The sequence below is a fragment of the Mastomys coucha genome, unplaced genomic scaffold (assembly GCF_008632895.1).
Source record: "Mastomys coucha isolate ucsf_1 unplaced genomic scaffold, UCSF_Mcou_1 pScaffold21, whole genome shotgun sequence".
Classification (NCBI taxonomy): Eukaryota; Metazoa; Chordata; class Mammalia; order Rodentia; family Muridae; genus Mastomys; species Mastomys coucha.
In genome coordinates, this window is record NW_022196904.1 from 3,494,832 (window position 1) to 3,517,105 (window position 22,274).

The window sequence follows — 22,274 nt, forward strand, 5'->3', positions numbered from 1 at the left end:
GGGTTTGTCTGTATAGCCCTGGCTGTCCTGGAACTCACTCTGTAGACCAGGCTGGGCCTTGAACTCAGAAATCCGCCTGCCTCTCCCTCCCAAGTGCTGGGATTAAAGGCGTGCGCCACCACTGCCTGGCGAGAGACTCCATTCTTTCTTGAGGGTTTTACTATGTAGGTAGTAGCCCAGACTAGCCTCAGCTGGTGATTCTCCTGTTTTAGCACAGAGCACTGGAGTTTTAGGCATGTACCACTGTGTTCCTACCCCTACTTCTCAATGATTTTTCTCAACCTACCATCCAGCACCATCTATCCCTTGGCTTTATGAGTTCTCACAGCAACTGCCTACTAACTCTTTAGGCTATGTGCTTCTGGAAGAGTCCACATGTGGACCTGAGATCGTATTGGAAAGCTCTATGACAAAAGCCATCAGTAAAATATATTCTTCAACCAAAGCCAGATGGATTTCTTTAAAACTCAAACCTCATTTCCCCACAGAGGAGCAAGTTTGCCAAAGGACTTCTAAGTTCAAATATACTAGCATGGACTCACAACTTGAAACAAACAAGGTAACAAAAGGCTCTAATGGTGAGATTAAAAGTGGTCAAGGGAAGTAGGCCCTTACCCAGTGAGAGCAGCTTTCTGTAGTTCTCCAGGTTGTCCTGAATTGGATTCTGAGGCTTCTTGTCCTCTTTGAGTTCCACAACATTCTGGTATGACTCAGCATCCTAAAACATCAAACATAGGCCTCTCAATGGAATCTACCCCCATGGATGTTCAAAGAGAGAATAATGTTGGCGACATGGGAGCTACGTATATGAAGTTATATAGGAAGTGCTCACGGTATTTGGGGTTCTGAGCGATCCAAGGCAAGTGTTACTAGGGGCCTACATCGTACCTACCTTGTGCTACACTCTGAGGCAGATCCCAAAGACGCATGACACATATTCCTTGCCCTCATGCAGCTTATAATTTGGTTGGAGAGAAAAGACTCATGAAACAATTAGAGAACAATAAACAGTAAATTGGGATACAGATAATAAATGCTACATGGGTTTCTTGGAGGGATAGTTCAGGGTGGGCCTGAACAGTGAGCAAAGGTTTTACAGAAGGCCTCTTGTGGGGCCTGAAGTGGTAGGTAAAATTACCGTTATGTGTGGAGGGGGCCTGGTGGGAAAGCCCATGCAGCATGCATGGTGTACTTGTGGAGCAGAAAGAAAATGTGCTCTAGCAGACATCTTGTCAGACTCTGTGGTTTTAAGTTCCCTTCCTGTTTCTCTATTGCATATCGTGGCTACAGTGCAGTTTCCAGTGTGTATGGTTTCCAAATAACTCAACACACTGGAAGCTCTCAACTACTATCAACTTTTATCTTAATAGATATTTCTCTCAAAAAGTAGTACAAAATTCCCTGTAGTACTCAGGACCTGAGTCTTTTCTGCAGAATCCTAAAGGACATTTGCTTGTTACCAGAAGGCACGACTAGAGTTTGACTGTCTTGCTGAGCTGCAATGTCAGGGATGAGGGCACTTAAGCTTGAAGGGATACTAGAGTATGGAGAGGGTGCTGTGGGAGTCTATAGGCTTTGGAGCTGGAGAGAACTGTAGGGTCAGAAGCAGACCACACCATTTTATAAGCTGTGAGACCTTAGATACAGAAATCTTTCAGAGCCTCGGATTCTTCATTGTAAAATGGCGAGAACTTACAATATTTTGACACAGTGGGTGAAGATTCTGTAGTGTGATTATTGTCTGAATATTAAGAAAAATTGGGCAGAGGAAGCAGTAATGTTTTGATATTAAATTTATTATTGTTCTATACCTGGAAAGGGACTTGAATTTTAATAGGAACATGGGAAACACAGAAAAACAAACAAACAAAAAAAACAAGCGTCACAGTTGAAGAAGAAAACATCATCCATGCAAATGCCCATGTCCAGTCATTAAGCAACAAACAAGAAGCAAGCAACAACAAAAATCAGGGCAAAGAAATGAAGCCAAGCTTCAGAAATGAAAGTCCTTCTCAGTTAGTGCTGAAAATTAGGACAAAAAGAAAAACCAAAAAAACAGAAATAACAACAACAACAACAACAACAAACTAAACCTCCAAGGAAATTCAGGAAGAGTTGCAATCTTCACAAAACTAGCACCCCAGGTTTGTAAGTGCATTATTCTTGTTGGCTGTCCCTCCTCTTTGTATATAGTAGAGCCCTGGGAGGTAAGTACTCTGTGCTACTCCGTTTTGTGGGGAGCCTTGGCATTTATGTACAATAAAGACAGAGCCAGAGGATACCCAGATGTCCCTCAGATAACACAGGGAACCAGAGCTCACAGTGTGGAGGCTGGTAGGGAGCAAAAGTGTCACCATCCCTGGGCAATGGCAGATGTATTATTTTTAATATTAACATATCTGTCTCTTTTGCATAAAATCTAAACAACACTGCTTCCATAAAACAAAATGGTGCATTTGTATAAAGATAAGTAAATTTAAGTAGCCTTAAAGCAATTGCTGGGTCTATGTTTGCCATCAACTGTGATACCTAAGTATACATGAGCTGCAAACAGGTTTGAGTGGTAGGAGTGGCCTGAGGCATGCTAACATGGCACAGTTCAGATTTTCACGCCATGAGCTATACACTGGAACCATTAGGGATTTGCATGTGATCAGCAAGAGACAGCAAGAGAACTTTCTGTTTTGCACAGCCTCAAAATGTAATTTGTACCATGTAGTGCCCCTATTTCTACTCTGAGTCAATAGGAATCAGCGGCATCTAGATGTTTGCATTATGCAGACATGGTCCTTGGTCAGCAACTCATGACATACTGTCAAGAAGGCACTGTGAGGAACAAAACTAGGTGAAGTTCACATCACCAATTCAGCTCTGTGTGCCTTAGCCATCTCCCTGGCTCTTCCTTGGTTTGCCAGATGTCTGGCTTCCACTTAGAAAGCCTTTGCCTGTGCTCACCCTAAAGACTGGGATCCCCTCCAACCTCAGGCCTGGACCATTCCTGTCCAACCCTCAGAGGTCAAGTGTTGCCCTGAAGGCATTTTCCTTTGATCCAGATTGAGACTCTATGCTGTAATTTTTGCTAGTGTTCTATTTCTTTGAGAATGTTCAGAACATTCATCAGACATACAGAGTGTTTATATGAACATTTACATGGGCCACTGACAAAAGCATCTCAGAGCAGGAATCCTGTCTGTCTTGGCCACAGCTATGTCTCCCAGAGGCTAGATGCTTAATTGCAAAGGAAATAAAGGCTCTGCTTTTGGCTCCAACCTCTCTTCTAAGGTCTGTTGACGATACGGTGCTCCTCCTTTTCTTCCTCCCTCAGAAGCCAGTGCAAATCCATTGCTCTCTCCCTTTTTACCAACCATCCTAACACATATTGCCCCTTAACCAATGACTACTGTGATTGCTACCATAGTGTGCCTATCATGTGCCAGACAACATAACAGGAACTCACAACACACACAGGTGTGTGAATCTCACTGACTCCTCACAATGGCACTGGGAGACAACTGGCACATCCATTTTTACTGATGAGGAAACTGAGGTTCAGCTTGGTTGAGTTGCACAATCCCACACAGCACTAGGTGGCAGAGCCAAGTTTTGTACCCCATTCTCATCAGCTCCAGAGCCTTTGTTCTCCCTACCCAGTCGGCTTTCTAGACTCACGCCTTTCCTGCTCCTGATGTTCTGGGGGCCAGTAAGATGTCTAGAATCCCTCTGCCACTTACCCTAGCGAGTAACATACACACTGAGGAGCAAGCACTCCTTTGATTGTGTGGATCAGGTTAAAAAACAGGCAGTAGTAACCTTGGCCACTGGTTACCTGTGGGGGTGGTCCCTGCCTCCTCTTTAGAGTGACCGAGGGCTCTCAGTCATAAGTGGGCATCTGGGGACAGATGAATACATCCTTAGGGGAAAGACTGGTATCTTTGTTGTGAAATGAAGATACGTTTTCTGGAAAGAGAGGAAACCTGGGCATACCTGGGATTGAGACTCATAATCCATGGAACGTCTGTCATCATCTCTTTCCAGTCCAAAATGTGGTCTTGACATCACAGGAAGAGAAAGATCCCGTTGAGGCAGCCCTAAGAACGAAGAAAGGCATTAGGGGGGCTGCAAGACCTAGTCCAACAGAGCAGGGTTCAGAAATCCCCTGCCAACCTCAAAAGCTACCTGGGAAATGAGTGTGGAAAATATGTGTCTGTTTTCTCTGCTTTCTATAGAAGAACCCTGCAGTATCCCAGGGTCCCTGCCTCATCCTTCCTTCCTAATCTTAAGAGTCAAAGTCATGCCACAAGTTGTGTGGGTCCACGTATGGTGTCTGTATTCTTGTTCTCAGGCACTGACTCTTTTTGGTGCCCTCATCCAAGACCAGAGATAAAGCCCAGAGGACTTAAGGTCCAATGTAGGTGCCTGTTGTGATACAGAAACGCCTTGATTAATCTACCTTCTCAGGTACCAAAGGTACCATAAACTAATGGTGAATGTGACAGACTTGAAAATCTTTTCCTAATTACAATTTTAAGATGCCCTGCTGATGAATACAGTATCTCCCAAGTCCAGGAGGAACAAGAGCTAGGTTCTGGTGGTACAAATACCAATAATGCATTGAGATGGTCCTTACTAGGAGTCTAATTCTCTTTTCATCAGTAAAAAGGCCTAAGCAGGGCACTTTGGTGTAGTTTCCCCACACCTGCATGAAACTATGACAGTAACATGTATTTGTTTTTCATGATCATGCCTCTGTCTGCAGTATTTTTTCATTTTTGTAGAAGCCACAGTATGCTTTATTTAAAACAATATATATCTTCTTAGGAAAATGTTGCATAAACAACAACATTGGCTGAAATACTCTTGTGGTAGGAAATGGCTCAGCTAGAGGAAATTCAGATGCTAGAGCCTGGTACTAAACATTTTAGTAACAGGAATACAGCCCAAATTGAGCATTAAGGCCTCCCAAGGCCTCTATGCACATAGCCTCTATCCTGAGATACAGGCCAGCAGATAACTTACTGCTTCTGGGATTCCTGGTGTATGGCCAGCGATCTCGAGGCTCCACATCTCTGCTTCTGCCCCTGCGCTCCAGGTCTCGCTCACCTAGGCAGGTCAGGTTTGTGAGTGGTCAGATGTGCTTTGACATATCTGTGTTTCCTTTGTGTGTGCACACATGCCTCCCTTGACGAGATAGATCCAAAATGGAAGGTTCTGGCTATCCTGCAAGCTTTTCCCAAGAAGGGCTTGCTTCACAGCAAGGACTCAAGCTAAGTCTGTAGGTTAGCGCTACTTCAGCTCTCCCAATTGTTTTCTTAGCTGCTAAGTTCTCAAGTCCAAATTCAGGAAAGGGACCATAGTCCTTCCATGTCTAGCACAGGGCAGCTGACTTTAAATTGTACAACATTTTACTGTAAAGAAAAAGCAGAACACATGTCTAACCTACAAACAATTCTGTTCATAGTAGATTCTGCCTGAAGCAGATAATAAATTGTATAAATATTTTTCATTTAAAAACCCTGCGTGCCATTCCATTGTAGGTGCCTGTTTTGATATTAAGAATGTCTCAGTTAATCTACTCTGCTTGGGACTCTGTGTGATGCTCAGCACTCTGGGGCTACTGTCTCAATGGAGGCCTTGGTGCCTCTGTACCTCTTTATAACCCGGCAACGGTGGGGTGCGATACTCACTGCCAAAAGCATGAGATGGTCGAGGGGGTGGGGTTTCTCTCCCACTTCGGCTCATGTCGTCGTCACTGTTCATGTCACTGTTGGTGTCGTCTGAGAAGACACCAGACAGGAATTTAGTGTTTTGGTGTAGCCAGCCTATGTTCTCACATACAGCCAACCTCTCCCTAGCAGTTTCAATGCCCAGGTCTTTCATGCTTCATCTTAGACCTCTTTAGTGGCTTCAATCTACTCCCGCTACTTAAAGACTGCATAGGGAATATGACTGTAACCATCTCTTCTCCACCCCACACAAAAGTGGCCAACAGGACACTTCCTAAGGCATCATACCATTATGGTAATGAAAGGTTCTCTCCCTAATGGACTTTCTACCATAGGATGTTCAGTCGTCTTCTGCTAGCTCAGTAGTAGTTCTTATCTGGGGATAGTTTGTTTTCCAAGAGTGCTTTGGCCACTTGAATATGGAGACATTAGGAGGTCAAATCTGGTGGAAGGTCATGGATGTGCCTAGGTTGGCCCTATTTCCTTGCCCCACAAGAGAGAATAACCAGACAAGTCCTAAGACATAACACTAGCAAATACTGTCTAAGCCAACTAACATCATTCTCTGCAGTGCCTCACCTTCGTGATGGTACATCTTGTAACTCTCCAACGGAGTGGTGAGTTTTACACAGTTGTCTGTTTTGCTCACACCCAAGGGCTTGAGCTTTTCAGGGATGGTCAGCTGATCTCCCCTTGCTGGGAAGGTCTGCCTGCAACCAATCAAGGCAGAATTTTTAGAGTCTGAGCAGGGTTTTCTGAGGCTCAACAAATTCCACATATGTTAAGTTTCAAAACGTCTGATGAATGAATTTAGACCAGCTGGGTCTTCTCCCAGGATGGCATCTAGTCATGCCACTTTCTAGCTCACACAGAATGTCTCAGGTTTGGCGGTAGACAAGTAATTTGGAGACAGCACTTCTCAAATTAAAAGGTCTTATTTGGAGGAACTGAACACACAAGTCAGCAGAAAGACTGGGGCAACCTGTAATAGCACTCATGGACCTGGATATTAAAAGGAGCTATGTGCACATCACAGAAGTTGAAGGGTGGTCTGCCCAGTACTTTGGAATAAGAATTTCCCTAGAAACTACATTTAAGGAGTGAGTTCTCATGCTAACTGGTCATGTTACAGTGGGCAGTTCCTCTACTTTCTCGGACTCTGTCATCTGTGAAATGGGTACAGTACCTACATTCCTTTTAGACCTTATCTTGAGTAAGCTAAGATTCCTAAGAAGTTTGGGTTGCCAATGCAAAACACAGGGAGCATGCTCAAGGCCCCAGCCAAGAGTAAGACTGGATATTAATGTTCCTTGTTAGCCAAAATGTTAACGGGGATAACATCAGAGATGGAACTGACCCTGCCAGTCCTACCCTTAATGTATTTATTGCAGCAAAATATACAACCTGCAAATAAATGGCTATCCAAACAGAAATGTTAATGATGTTCAAGTATGAACACTGTAATGATAAATTATTATGGTTTCTCTTTGTTAATATCTTTAGAACTATGAGGCTATACCACATCCCCATTGACTGTGTGCTGTCTCAACTTAAAGATAGTAAACCTAGCCTCTCATTTATACTAGTACATATCAAGTGCCAAGAAGGTACAAGTAGTTGGTGGCTCCCAGCTAGACAGTGATGGAGAATTCTGTTTTCTGTCAGCTCACCTAAGTGTACAGAGAGGCCAAGACTTTTCCTCCATAGTACATAACCTTCTAAGGGGTATCAGCCCCAAAACTTGGTCCTTTTGGAGTTGAATCTAATATCATTTCTTTAGGTACCTTCCAAGATATGTCCAAATATGTATCATGATTATCCTTAACTAATTAGACTCATTTGCTTATATCCCAGTAGTAAATTGGCAACCCAAGTGAAAGAGAGCTTTGCATTCTCTGTAATTAATTCCTAATCCCTTGCTATCTGACACAAAGCCAGATAGTGACATACAAGTGGCATGCTGAATTTAGTATATGAAAAGCCACTTATGTGGCTATGTGTAAATGTTATCAGTAATGCTGATGAGACTAACATAGCTCATCATAAGAAGCATGCTAACTCTGGTGTCAAAAAATGACATTGCTTTTCATAGGAAATTCAAGACTCTGGTAAACACATATGATCTATCTTTGTTTAATATACTGAAGATTATTTGACCAGGCCAATAGGTTAGCATTTGATAAACAAGAGCAACAATGAACAAAAGACTTATGTTTATGTCTATGTGTGTGTTCATTATGTGTTTGTGTATGTTCTTGGTAATAGACAAGATAGAGTCTATCCAACAGTGATTATTATGTAGCCTTCAAAGAACAAGGCAACTCTAAGTTAACTGGGTGTAACATGGTCTCTAATACACTGAAATGTTGAGACGTTTCAATGCTTAATAGCATCAAATGAAATACTAAGGCTGAGAATGAACTGTGTCCAAGACTATCTCAGAAAGGCCATCAATACAAATGTCTGAGTTTGTGGGTCCCAGCTGTAATTGGAGGGAGGGGTGAAGGAGATAAGATAAAATATCAATGTATACTTGTATGAAATTTTCAAAAAATAAATAAAAGATATTCTTCTTTTAAAAAGGCACCAGATCAGAGATACACTTGAAGATGATTGTATACAACAGAATTCTGAAGTACTCATACATATACCCTACCACAGTTCCCCAGGGGAAAGGGCTCATTTGTCTTTCTCATTGTTGTATTTTTATAGCAAATCTGTCCTACTCAAAAATGCAAAAATATTTAATAAGCACAGTCTGGCAAAATCTTAAATTATCCATGTCCATAAAAGCCTACTCTACTAATTCAAAGATGCTGCTTTTTTAGGGTAAACTTTATACAATGAATTAAAGGGAAGACTGGGAGTTTATATGCATCATTCCATGTTTCAAAGTGCCTGCAAACTCCCACTGCCTTTTTTAAATAAAGTCTTAGCAATAACCAAGACTAGGAGATTTTTTCATACAATAAAGATCTATCCACCTCAGATACAAGCAAATCAATCATTAGATACCACAATGTCCCTCCAGAAGTGGAGAGGAAGGCATTTCCTCTACCACAAACACCATTCCACATTATCTTGGAGGCCCTAACTAATGCAACTAAAGGAAAAGAAAGGTGTAAATGCTATATTATTTTAGATATAATATGATATATTACATTGTACTATTTTGAACTAAAAAAAATCTTACCTATAAATATAGCAATAGAAAAATCCCATTAACAGCAAAAATAAACAAATTCCCATAGATATGCTTTACAAGGGACGTTCAAATCTAAACAAATATTTAAAAATGTATATAGAGGCACAAAACATATTCTAAATAAACTAAGTCATGTATAAAACACACATTCACATATATTTCTCTCTCTCTCCTCTCTCTCTCTCTCTCTCTCTCTCTCTCTCTCTCTCTGTCTGTCTGTCTTGCATGTCCATGTGTGCAGAAAGATGGGGAAGTATTTGCTTGTAATGTTATCCTAATGTTTGAAAACATGTTCTGTCCAACACAAGGAACATAAAGAAGTCCAGATATACACTTATGTGGCAGTACATTCATACATGGGGGCTTAATTACTGTTATAGGAAGAAATTTTAAATCAGAAAAAAATGATTATTTAAACGCAAAATCTTCTTAGGACTAAATAAAAAGTTAATTGCAACAAAAGAGACAAGAGTAGACAGCCATCACTTTATAGCGTTGGGTCACTACTCAAGCACTTGCTTCCAAGGTTAGACAACCTCTTTACCTTAGCAAAACACAATGCTACGTCAAATCTCCTTAAAGAAATTATATATTTCAATTTTACCTTCCCAAATGGCAAGCCACTAAAGCCCAGTGACAAACATACTGTGACCTAACTAAGTTAAATCAGTGCACCCAGAAGAGAACCGGCTTCCTGAGTTCATTAATAACCAAAAGTGAGAACAAAGTCTTTTAATGAGCGGTAACCTAATCAGTGAGTCACATTCTTGAGAAATGTTACAACCTTACTTCCTAATTACAGATATAATATGTTCAAGTACTACAAAATACTATAGAAACTGCAAGCTACACCCACGGGTCAGATTTACCATTATTACTAAAGCCTTTTATTTTCATTTTTATTTATTTAAAAATTTTTATATTATTATTACATATACATGTGTGCATGCAGTCTCTGCATACATGTTCAGGCATGTGCATTCAGAGGCCAGAGGTTGACTTTGTATGTCTTCCTCTATTACTTTCCACTTTACTGTTTGAGACAGACTTTCATTGAATCTGGCCATTTTGTTTTGGCAAGGCTCTATGGCCACTGATCCCTAACGATCCTCCCTTCCCAGGATCTCACTGCTATGGTTATATATAGGCTACCACACCCAGTTTTTACATGGGTGCTGGGGATGTGAACTCATAACCTCTAACTTGCCAGCAAGCTATGTCTCAACCCCTACTAAACTTTTTTAAACCTACACATGTGTTGTTCTTACTAAATACACACAGACTTTTGGGTATATAAAAACAAAACAATCCCCCCCCAAACAAACAAACAAACACAAAAATCACTGCTGCTGCTCAGGAAACAAAATCATAGATAGGGAGTTCAAGTTTGAAATGTCTGATAAATGATATGATTTCACATGAAAACTACTACAAGTACGTGGTTACTTCAATGTATAGGAATATATGTAAACTAGACTGCAAGAAAATGTTCAAATACTTTCACAGTGACAGCTTATAAAAAGGAGAAACCAAAACCAAACCAAACCAAAACCAAACAAAAAAACAACCAACCAAAACACAGATTGATTAAAAAAAAAAAAAAGAAAAGAAAAAGAAAAGAAACTTTTTCTAACTTCTATTTAGGATGTTATTTTAAATTCATAGTTAATCTTTGAGTCTGTTTATTTAGATATGTGATTTAAAAAATTGTACCTTTTTATAATAAAGTTCAAAATAAAAATATTTTAAAAATTAGAAATAAATCTGGTGCTGCTGTTGTTTTTCCCTATATAGTGTAATCTGGCTTGTCAGCCCTCCCATGGCTCTGCTGGGGTCCCCATGACAGGATCTCCTTCCTCACTGACTTTTTTTGGACCTCCCAAGCCTTCCTGTGACCCTGCTGGTGTCGCTTACACTTGCTTCTCCAGTGTATGCTCAAGGTTGCTGGCTACCAGGCACTGGCTCCCTCACCAGACTCTTACTTGATACTCTTTACAGATCAAAACTGAATTCTGGCCCCATAGAAAAAATATTTCTTTTATTTATTGACTCTCTCATACCCCTGCCTTACACACTTCCCTTCTGCTTCTTCTTCATGCAGGAACCTTAGCATGAGTTGGATATTGGTCAAGAGCACCTGAGCCACTCACATGACCTTGAGCTAGAATAAAGGGAAGCTAAAGAGAAGAGCCAAATAATGTGCGCTTATAATGAACCTACCCTTCCCATCCTGGGCAGAGAGGGATTCTGAAAGGCTATCTTTTGAAGAGTCTGTTCATAGACGTGGAGACAGAATAGCCTTTTGTAAGGAGAGTAAGTTTCACTTGAGTTGGAACACAGGAGACCACAGGTCGTGGTACTGTGTATTAGAGAATGGTATGGCCACTGTGGTTTTCATGGCAAAGTTGATGCTGATCTTTGAATATTTTATAATACTTTACTTCTATCTCACTTCAAAATGAGAAGAAGAGAGTGGGTAGGTAAGTTAGCATAATATATAAGAATAGAGATCATGAGGTATCTTTTACCCCAAAGGGGGTGGGAGGGATTTTTTTTTCCCCTCAGAATAACCATGGGTGAGCATTCTGATGAGCAGGAACACACATTAGGGGCTAAACAGTCTGGGACTGCATGTGATGAGAGAGATCATGTGACCTCCTGGTCTTTGGTCTCAGGTTCCCACATCCCCATCAGAGGAGAGATAAACTCCACCCCATCTCCTCCTACCCCATTTCTACTTACTTTGTGCCCTCATCATGGCGCACCTACGTTAAGCCCACTAACTCATTCTACCTACCTCCTTTAAAGGGGGCTGGAATTGAGAACTTTAAAGTCAGGAACCGAGGAGGTTACTCTTGTCATCTCTCAGGTGTGCAGTCTCTCCTCTCTTCTTGTTTGTTCCAGTCTCCTGCCTCTTTCTGCAGACCGGCATTCTCTACTTCAGCATGTTCATGGAGTCCAGTGTTGCCCCAATCCCACGCCTAACCTCACCTCCAAGTTAAAATGCCCTAACACTGACAGGGTCATCAGTCTGTGTCCCTTCACCCAAAATCTGACTCTGAAAAGTACATACTACAGCCTGATTTCTCTTAGTAGTGGGTCTCAAACTCACATATGCTGAAGGGTCACCTGGGATACTTATAACAAAGGTATATGCCTTTATTTTGGGACAACTTAAAAAGTGGATGCTTCCCTAGGACATAGGCATTCTAACTGGGCCTCTAGGAACTTGACTCTGGTTTTCCCTCCCTAAGTTTAAGTGTGTAACCTGTTTCACTCAAGACCAATAAAGGAATATATATGGGACAATGGGATTTTTGGGGGGAATGGTAATCTTACATGGGAATGTGAGCAAGGAATGAATGACCTGTCCCCTTAACACTCAGGTAAAGGCCTCTACATTCTGGTCTAGTAGCTCTTTCAGGTCATCTTAATAACATTCTGGGCTTCTTCTACTCAGTATAAACTTAGCACTTACCACACTCCAGCCAAATCTCTTTATTGTTGTCCATTCTTGAGGGATTTCCCCAAAAGTTCAGAAAGAGAGGAAATAATAGCTAAGAGTTCAGTTTCATGATCAGCACTAAGACAAAGCTACTTTAAAGACACAAAATGCCTTCCAGACCAGCATGACGTGTTTGATCTTATCTGAATGACCAGCTGATCTTATTTATTTTAGGGGATAGAGGCATGGGAGTTTAAGCCACAATGCATGGCTAATCTAACCATCTACAGGCAAGAGATCTTCTCTAATCAGACTTAGCCTGGATGGAGATGGTGGAGAACAGGGGCAATGGATAAGGAGTCTGGTCTTCTGATTGCCATAGCAGTGACATCACTATGACCAGGTGGTTGCACTAGGCTGTCTTAAAGGCCAGTGCTATCAAGGTTCTTTTACACCTTTTGGTTCTGATTTTATACTCACCCATCAACCTCCTCAATATGCTTTCATTTCCCATGTAGGTTTGCCTACAGGGAGAAGAATTTGCTGATCACACACTTTCCAGTATTTGGGTCCCTGCTATAGTCCTCTCCCACTGTAAATTTCTGAACCAGATTTGAGGGAACAGGAGTGCTTTGCTTCAATTCCCACATCAGTATAGTTCTAAGTGAAGTCCCTGAGCTTTGTAAAATGTGGGTCTACACACATGAATCCTTCAGGAAAGGGAGACTGCTAGGTCTTTGTAGGCTTGAACACCATACTGGATCATTGGGGCCTTCATATAGGCCAGGAGAATACCAACCCAGCTCCAAGGGCCCACTCTGCCATATTAGCCCCTCCCCAGGCAGCGCTCCCCCACAAGCATAGGCAGCTAGTTTGCTAAGCACATTTCCTTACGTTCCAGGTAACAGGAGTTCTCATTCAGTAGGGATTATACCACTCACTTCTGGAGTGCCAGAGTCTGGCAAGAGTCTGTCCCAAATAGGCTGAGTATCAACACTTGCGGATGGATTGAACAAATGGACAACATTTGGATATTCTGCTCACTTCTCCTCATCATGTGATTCATCATGTCTGGTCTGAATCAGTCAGCAAACTAGTAAAAAAGGGAGCAAGTTCTGTGAGGTCTCCCTTCTTGGCAGTAGTACAACATGCCCCCTTAGTGTCTTCCAGTGCTGGGACTCCAAGCCAAGCCACCTCTCACCCAAACTCAAGGTGGTCTCCCCACACCAGGTGTGCCTACTCTACCCTCTGCACCTTGAAACCAGATGGTTTCTACACGTGATCTTCATGTCATTTTTGTGATGCAAATACCTCAGTGGCTTCCCATGTACTTCTGGTTAAGCCCAAATACTTACCATTGACTTTAAGGCCTAGCAGGATGAAGCTCTCACACTTACCTTCTCTCTCCTCAGTCAGTTGTAATCCACCTCTTCTCTTGTTCTAGGCATCCTGGGTTTTCAGCTCCACTCTCTGCATTCCTCAGGAACGTTTTGAGCCCTCTGACCAATTTATTCTCCCCGTGAAGCAAACCATTTATAATCCTTCAGAGCTCAGCTTTAAGATTCCCAAGTACCTCAGGGAGGTACCTCTCCCAAATTAAGTTAGTTTCTCCATGCAGATGTGTACTTTCAAGGGCATAAACCATACAGCCATATTTTAGACATTTTTAATTTTCCCATAATGCTCCATGAAAATACTTCTAATACAATAATACAACTAAGAAAACTTAGTTGGGATGGTCCCTAGTACATGGTACAAAGCATATACTAGGTCGGTGGATAGAATTTCTCCTGCTTCTTTGTTGCCCAACAAAAGGTAAACAGGAAGCCTGAAGGAGTACCTGAGTGTCAGATGGAGTAAGGCTAAGGAGGAAGTCCCAGCAAATTCATTACCCACTAGACAGGTGTGCTCTCAGAAAGCACAAATGGTGTTCTTGTAGTTGTGTAGCATATATGTACATCAGGAAATTGTCAGTGTGAGGAAGAGAAGAGGAAACTTCAAAGATGGGTGTGGTACTCTGAGGTGTGAGTATCACTCACCTGGCCCAGCCACCTAGCTGTTGGAGGACCTAGTTAGTCTTCCTCTTGCCAGTTGTCTCCAAGAAGGATAGAAGATCAAGAAGGTAAAGCTGTGGAAAAAAAAGAAAACATGAAGCAACCAATTTATTTCACAGTTACAGTGTTCTTTGGATGGGAAGCAACCACTTTTTTTTTTTCCCTACAGAGCAGATATCAAATGTATCCAGGACACTACCCAGAAAATGTCCCCAGTAATCAATTATTCCCAAGACACATGCTGTACCCTGGACTCTGATTATAGCCTTTTCCTATATGAAGGGCACTGAAGAAATTCCTGAGGTATCTTGGTAAGTTCGGGGGATTCTGATTAAGGAATGAACCCAACTGGTTACTAATTAACCGTATGACACCATTCATCCTAAAAGTGCAAGGAAACATATTGCAGGTGAAAATTAGAGGAAAACAAATGGCCAGGGAGGGACTTAAAATATTTTGATAGTCAAAGTAGCCTTCTAGTGGCTTTAACAATCTTCTGGGTGTTGCCAGTGATTCACATTCCATACCCTTTTCCCAGGATTGTGAGCTGGACAGTTGGGTGTGATTCACTTTTGGTGCCCCTGTATGAAAATATTAGTTCCAGTCACCTATGTGTGGACATATGATGGAGGCACTGTAGCCCCTGACATCTGCCATACCCAAAATAAAACCTCTAAGGTCCCAGTCCTTAGCCTACCAAGATGAAACAGGGCTCTGTAACTGTCACTAATAAAAAGCCAGCCCCTTCTTCAGACCTGCTGCCTGCAGGTGACATATCCACAGTGAAAAATCAGACACCCCCTTGTGGCCAACAAAGATGGTGCCAGTGAGGGTGGAGGAGGCTGAGGACCATGTCAATCAGGAATAGAATCCCTCCCCAAAGCCAGACCCTGTTGTCATTCAAGATGATACTTGAACAGTGAATACCAGATGCCCCCTTGTGGCCAACGAAGATGGCGCCAGGGGGAGGAGGGCGCTGCAGTCAGTACCAGAGAGCCCCTCCTTCGGGCCGCCTCTGCAGCAAGCCCAGATGTCATTCAAAATGACACTGGTAGAATGAACACCAAACGCCCCCTTGTGACCAACAATGATAGCGCCAGGGCCCAGTCACTCAGAAAGAGCTCCTCCCTCGGACCTGCCCCTGCAGCCAACCCAGTTGTCATTCAAGATTGCCCATGTGCCATAAATGGCCAGGCCATAAAGAATAATGCCATGGTGAGCAGGGCTGCATGGTCCCTTGGACCAGAAATTCTTTCCTTCCCTCATGCCTGCCTCTAGTGGCCACTCCAGCTATTACTCAAGGTGACAGCAGTGGAAAAAAAAAACTAGAGAACAACCCCCAACCATGACTAGTAAAGATGGCGCCCAGGTGGGCAGGATTCTGTAGTCCGGATCAGAGCTCCGCCCTCTGGCCCTCCTTCTGCAGCAAAACAAGCTGTCATTCAAATGGCTACTGCACCATAAACGTCAGCAAAGATGGCGTCAGGTGGGCAGAGCTCCATGCTCATTCTGAATGAGGGAGACCACACCCCTTCTTTCAGCCCGCCAGTCCAGCAGTCATTCAAGATGATACCCTTACTTCAGACACCGCCTCCCCATGGCCAACAATGGTGACGCTAAAGATAGACAGGGGTGACTTGCACCATCAGTCAGGATGATAACCCCTTTCTGGGGCTTGCAAGACAGGTTAGCACTCAGCGCCATAAATCCTCTCTCTAGCCTGCCTCTTGCAGCTAGCCAGTCCAGCTGTCAATCAAAATGGCACCTTCACAGATCACTTCAGACACTCCATTCATGGCAAACAGATGACGCCAAGGTGGGTGGACTTGTGTGCCAATCAATCAGGACAAGAAAACTCCTCCCTCAAATCCCGCCCACCCCCCCAGCCAGCATGTCATTCAAGATGGCGTCTGCACCATAAAGGTTAGCGGCCAGCTGTTGCTAGCAAAGATGGCGCCAAATTGGGCGGGGCTCTGTGGGCACTCAAGACCAGAGAGCCCCTCCTCCTGGCCCGCCTCTTGCAGCAAACAAGTCCAACTATCACTCAAGAGGACTCCGGCTGAGAACTTCACAGGCCCATAAAACCGTGTGGCCACTTCAATCAAAGCCAGAGCCCCTCCCTCAGGCCCACCCCCTGAAGCCAGATGGGCTGTCATTCAAGATTGTGCCCCGCCTTATCAGCAGTCCTTCTTCATAGCCCCGCCCTGCCACTCCCTTCTTCACCACCAGCCAGCAAAGATGGCGTTAGGGTAGGCGGGGTTTCGTGGTGACTCAGGATTATAAAGCCCCTCCTTATAGCCCGCCTCTTTGCAGCAAGCCAGTTCAGCTGTCATTCGAGATACCTGCAGAGCATCGAAGCCCCACCCTTGGCCAGCAAAGATGGCGCCAGGATGGGCGGAGCTATGAGGCCCTGTCATTCAGAGTAATAGCCCCTTCTAAAGCCCACCTGCTGCAGCCAGCTGGGCTGTCACTCATGATGGCACCTATACAGTTACTGTCTGTGGCGCGGGTATAACCAGCCAAGGTGAACAAGGTCCTGTTGGTTTTGTCAGTCACTCGGGACGACAGCCCCTCCCTCCAGACAACCGGGTGACACTTTTTAACTGTTCATAAACCCCACAGTGCTCTTCATAAATGGAGCCAGACACAGCCTAGGGTCAAAAGACCTATCAGTTGATGTCGATTTGAGGCTCTGCAACCAAAACCTAGCCACAGAAAAACGGAGTGTTGGAGCCTGCGGCGCCATCCTTTAAATGGAAGGCCGCGAGGCGGCAGCATTCGCGCGGCAAACTAAGACTACCTAGCTCCAACCGGTAATGATGGAGCGTCTAGACCACTCGGCCAGTCAGATAAGACAACCATTGGGGCGCATCTTTACTGCCAACCAGCAAAGAAGGAGAAAGAGGAGATAGCACCCCGTATACTCAAGCCACTTTCGGCCTTTTACACTCTTTAGTGCGAGCTAAAGGCGCGCCTGCGCGGCAAATCCCGCTGTCATTTCAAGATGGCGCCAGGTGGGCTGGGCCTGCCGAGTCCGCCATGGCCCCAAGTGGGCCAACGTCAGTGGGTCTTAGCCACGCCCTCACCCACAGGCAGCCAATCAGGATGATCCTGCGCAGCAAACCTGTCTCCACCCTCCAAGATGGCGCCAACTGGGTGGAGCCGAAAAGTATCTCACAGACTCCGCTTTGGTCCCGCCCCTAAGCGGCCCTCAGCCCCGCCCATCGCCACTGCGGCAAAACAAGACCCGCCCCCGAGAACAGTACCGCGCGCCTAGCGGTAGATGGCTAGATTGCGAAGACCCTGCCAGCCAGACGACCTGGCGATCGGGTTAACCGCATAGCCCTTAAACTCTGCTGAGCAAAGAAAATGAAACCACAGAAGAGGTGGCTCAGAGACGGCACTCTGATGTCCACTGTGGTGGTCTTGTGACAATACTCCTGCACCGTCTGCATGGCTGTCGGCCACGCAGGCAAGAGAGGGAGCTTGGATTCTCCCGGGATTCTGGGTGGTTCACCCCTAAAACCCTAAGACCCTAAGATCGCGGGACCCTGAGGCTCCGAGGCCTCGACCTACAGAATACCCCTTTAATTCCCTCTCACCTAAATGGCATCCCTGCGGCAACACGGCCGCTCTGTGGTGATTCCCCCTTCCCGAAGGCGCAGTCTGCAGCCTTGTCAGTCACCCTTGGGGAGCTGTGATTTGGTCTGCCGCCCCTGGCCCGCGGCAACGCACCCCCGAACACCATCTGAACTCTGCAGACGGTATCTAAGAGGGTGCATGCCGCAGAGCAGGCAGGTGGCCGGCTGACTCACCTCCCGGAGCACCGCACTCTACGCACACACCCCGACCAGGGTCGGCAGTCTAGTGCACCCACACTGAACTGGGCGCCCGGCGGCGCCACCAGCCCAGGGTGGACATCTCTCCGCTTCTCCTCCGATGCTCGTCCTCCCGCGACTCCTGACTCCCCAGCGTCTGCAGCAAGAGCTGCAGGACACCTCCTTGTCAGGGTCCTCTGCAGAGGCGGAGCTTCCTCTCTGACCAATCCAAGACCCCATTCCCCGCTTTGGGCCCTCACCACGCCTCCCATACCCTGCCAATCAGACTGCTGTTGTCAAGGCAACAGCTTGGCGCCAAGGCACGGAGTTGACGTCAACGGAATCAGTGTTAGGGGCCCCCAAGCAGAGTCTGGAAAAGGGGGATGGGATGTGGGTGTGAAGGGATGCAGCCCCCCCAAAAGAAATCGGGGTGAATCAGAAATACCTACTAATGATGCCCTAATGCAAAACCTGAGAAGAGAGAGAGGGGAAAAGAACAAGCATATATTTGTCTAAAATCGGGAAAAGAGAAAACCCATGAAAAATCGAGGCAGAAACACATACGTTGAGGTCTAACCACGAACGATAAAGGTGGAAGAAAGGACTTTTCTGCCTGCAACACCCAAGCACTAAGCTAATCTCTTTAATAAACGAAGAACTATTGGAAACCAACAAGGGAAAGACAAAAGCAAACCAAAAAAGGGGGCAAAAGAGACCGCAAGTCACAGGACAATGCAAATGGCTGGAAGAATCTTGACCTGACTATCTGCGTAGCGAAACGCCAACCTGAGCTACCGGGTGAAGGCGGTGTATGGCAGCGCGCTGAATCGCATGTGGTCACCCACCATTGCGTGAATCCACTGCATAGAATAGCAAGAAATTGCGAGGGGAGTAAGCAGGTAGATTACCAAGCCTGCCTCGGATAGAAGACATTCCTATATCACCAGGAAAAATAACGGGGATATCGCTGCCATAAAGGACCTGGATCGTAATAGATCCAATGAAATAAAACCCGTTGCTGAAGTTTGTAGAAACGAAATGGTAAGTGATTTTTCTTTTTGCTTTCCTTCTCATTTGTTTCTTTGTTAAAAATATACAAATGTGGGCAAAGCTTCTGGAACGAGGTGCAAAAAAATTTTTAACTGGTTACCTCTAGGAAAAGGAATGGGGGAGGGGAGGACAGACTACAGAAAGATGATTTTGGCTTTCTTCTCTGTACCCATGAATTTCCTTGGCAGATAAATAAGTATTTTTCCCTGGCAGTAAAATCGATGAATTATTAAAAGTTTGTTAATGTACTATTGATGGAACCATTTCACTGCCAAGAAATTTAAGGAAATAAAAGCAGGTGTGTGAAAGACTAATTACAGGGGAATTTACGGAGCGTCCTTTCTTATGACTGAGAATGTACTCTGTAAAACAGAATTGAATTCCAGTAAATCCACAAATTGTATTTTTGTGTGGCTGCTAAAACTCCAGGTCGTATATTTTTATTAGATACATAAAATGCAGTGTTTTAATTTTAAAGGAAAAAAATGCAAGACCGTGGTCCATGGATTAAGCGCGATTTTATCTAAGAGCATAGCTAATCTGATACCTCAAATTCAGTTTTATATTTATACTCAAAGAATTATCTGTGCTTGCTTGCTAGATAGTGAAGTGGTGGGTTTATGGTGAGGGTATGTAGTTTAAATTCCCCAGACCTAAGATAGGGTTTCTCACCTCACAGAGATCCATAAAACATGAATGAACACAGCATACAGTATAAGTGAATGCCACACTATGCTTAGGTCTTTGAATCTGACTATTCATTCTGTTCCTCGGGAGAGCTGTTAAACAATGCCCATGCTTAGGACCCCCACAGAGATTGATTTTGGAGCCCCCAGGAAATCCTAATATCTTTTGGGGGTGTTAATTTAATATACTCAAAAGGACTGGACCCCCTCCTTCTGCAAAACCAGTTTATCTCTGGATCCTGGATCATCAGCTGTCTGGGAAGTCAGTAGGCTGTAAAAGCTCCCGGGGAGATAAGATCTCCCCTTTGCCTTAGGATTCTCCATGCTTACTATCTCTCGAAACTGTACACAGTCTCTTTTCACCCGTTCCACAGCCTCACTACATGTCTTTGGCTCATATACGTGTCATGAAGACTTCCCTTTCATTTCCCCGAAATTATATGACAATTTCACCAACTCTCTTCATGTTTAATGAATTTGAAGAGATTGAACATCTGAAATGGAACAGGAACAACCACCTTTCTATTGTCTCTTGTCCGGGGGCTGGGGGTAACACTGTATGGTCCTCTACATACGTGGCTTCTTCCCCATCGTAGCTTACTTTTCCTTGACTCACTCTCCAAACAGCTGGATGTTCTCAGGGAAGAATGTGACCACCGATCTTACACAACCTCTCCCTAGGTAGCCACCTATTTCCTAACCCCGTCACAAGGTTTAAATGGCTAGTCACACACCAGTAAATCCTAAATTCCAATCCTATGTTATAGACTCTCCATACAATCCCAATCCAATATATTCAACAGTCCTCATGAAAGCAGATGTTCCCTTCATATATTTAACAGATAATTCAAAAGCACTTAAAACTGCAGGTTACATGGCTGGGATGGCTGTAGTTCATTTGGTACAGTGCTTGCCTAGCATGCAGGAAACACACTGGGTTTAATCCTGAGTATCAAACACTTCTTTTTTTTCCTTTATCCTCATGTCTAAAAACATTATCAGTTGCTATAGGAAAAATCTCACAATTTTTTATTTCTTACATCTCAGGATATCCCACTCACTATGTTAAAAACACATTCCAATTTTGTCCCATAGATTTCCACCCAGTTTTCCTACTAAAGTTTCTTCTATTTTAGACTCTTCCTACTGATACTTTCCACACTGCCCTGAAATGATTTTTGAGGGCACAGAGAGATCTTTCAAAGCAAAAACAGGTAAAAAAAAAAAAATGTCTTTCCCCCACTAGTCTGAGTTACCTACCTTCTAAGCCATACTAATCATTGTCAACAAAATGCAAAGGGCTGTGGTGCCTTTAGGTCTTGAAACAGCGTCAGACATTGGTACTATAAAATCTAACAATCTTTTCCTTAGGAGTAATAGCTTTTATGTCTGAAGAAAATGGTCCTTAAGAAAGTTAATGGAGATTCTAACATTCTAATAATAAATACTAGGTTTTAGGGATTTTTTTTATAAATGTATTGTTGTGTTTCTAATGGTAGAGATGTCTCTCACACACACACTTTATCATGTTTCTGTATCAGGGTATCTGTTCCACTGGCCCATTTGCCCACCTTTGTGTATTAACACACCATGTTCATTAATACTGCTTTATGATGCCTGACTTTTGAAGGGCTTCTCCTTCCTCTCTTTGGTTTTCTAAATGCTCCCCAATGTTCCTCACCTTGTTGTTTCCAAATGAATTTTTCAAATGGGTTTGTCAAGTTTGATGAAATATCCTCCCGAGATTTGTGTTCATGTTTTATTAAGGCTGGAAAGTGATTTAGATAAGGTAGCAAATGTCATGTTATCAAACACCTTTATCTCAGACTACCGCCTGTGCTGCCTTCTCTTCATATCTTATAGATATGAACAAGATAATATGATTTTTTTTCCTACAAAGGTCCTACTTGCCTTTAGGAAATGTTTCTCCTATTCATTGTTGTCAGTCATTTCTACTTGGTCATTTTGAAAAAAATTCAGATTTATAGAAGTTGTCAAGATAGTACAAAGATTCCTATTGCAATTTTGCCTGGATGAGAACATCTCAACAGAACCTTGGCACAGGACACTGTAAAAAAGAAATCAATAATAGGACAAACTCTGAGACTACAGACTAGGCTTAGATTTTACCCATCTTTCTATTAAATATTAATATCTGTATCACAAACAGGACCCCCAACACCACACATACACAAAAACATGACTCCTAATACCACCCCCACCAAACACACACACACACACACACACACACAGGACCCCAGTATCACACGCACACACACAGGACCCCAGTATC

General features: G+C 43.7%; 2 protein-coding genes across 6 annotated transcripts in view; one reads left to right on the forward strand and one right to left on the reverse strand.

The window, feature by feature from the left end:
- The window catches only part of Peg3 (paternally expressed 3), a 26,685-nt gene extending 8,259 nt beyond the window's left edge, over window positions 1-18,426 (reverse strand). The window contains exons 1-7 of the mRNA XM_031385250.1: window positions 18,243-18,426; window positions 14,413-14,501; window positions 6,303-6,433; window positions 5,685-5,774; window positions 5,017-5,100; window positions 3,985-4,088; window positions 616-718 (exon numbers count right to left, since the gene is read on the reverse strand). Of these exons, the coding sequence (XP_031241110.1) occupies window positions 616-718; window positions 3,985-4,088; window positions 5,017-5,100; window positions 5,685-5,774; window positions 6,303-6,318 (397 nt within the window). The 5' untranslated portion in view covers window positions 6,319-6,433; window positions 14,413-14,501; window positions 18,243-18,426. The remainder of the gene's footprint in view (window positions 1-615; window positions 719-3,984; window positions 4,089-5,016; window positions 5,101-5,684; window positions 5,775-6,302; window positions 6,434-14,412; window positions 14,502-18,242) is intronic.
- A 123-nt stretch (window positions 18,427-18,549) lies between these two features.
- The window catches only part of LOC116101621 (ubiquitin carboxyl-terminal hydrolase 29), a 226,773-nt gene continuing 223,048 nt past the window's right edge, over window positions 18,550-22,274 (forward strand). For all 5 annotated transcript variants that reach the window (XM_031385317.1, XM_031385315.1, XM_031385314.1 and 2 more), the window contains exon 1: window positions 18,550-19,286. The gene's annotated coding sequence lies outside the window, so the exon portion shown is untranslated. The remainder of the gene's footprint in view (window positions 19,287-22,274) is intronic.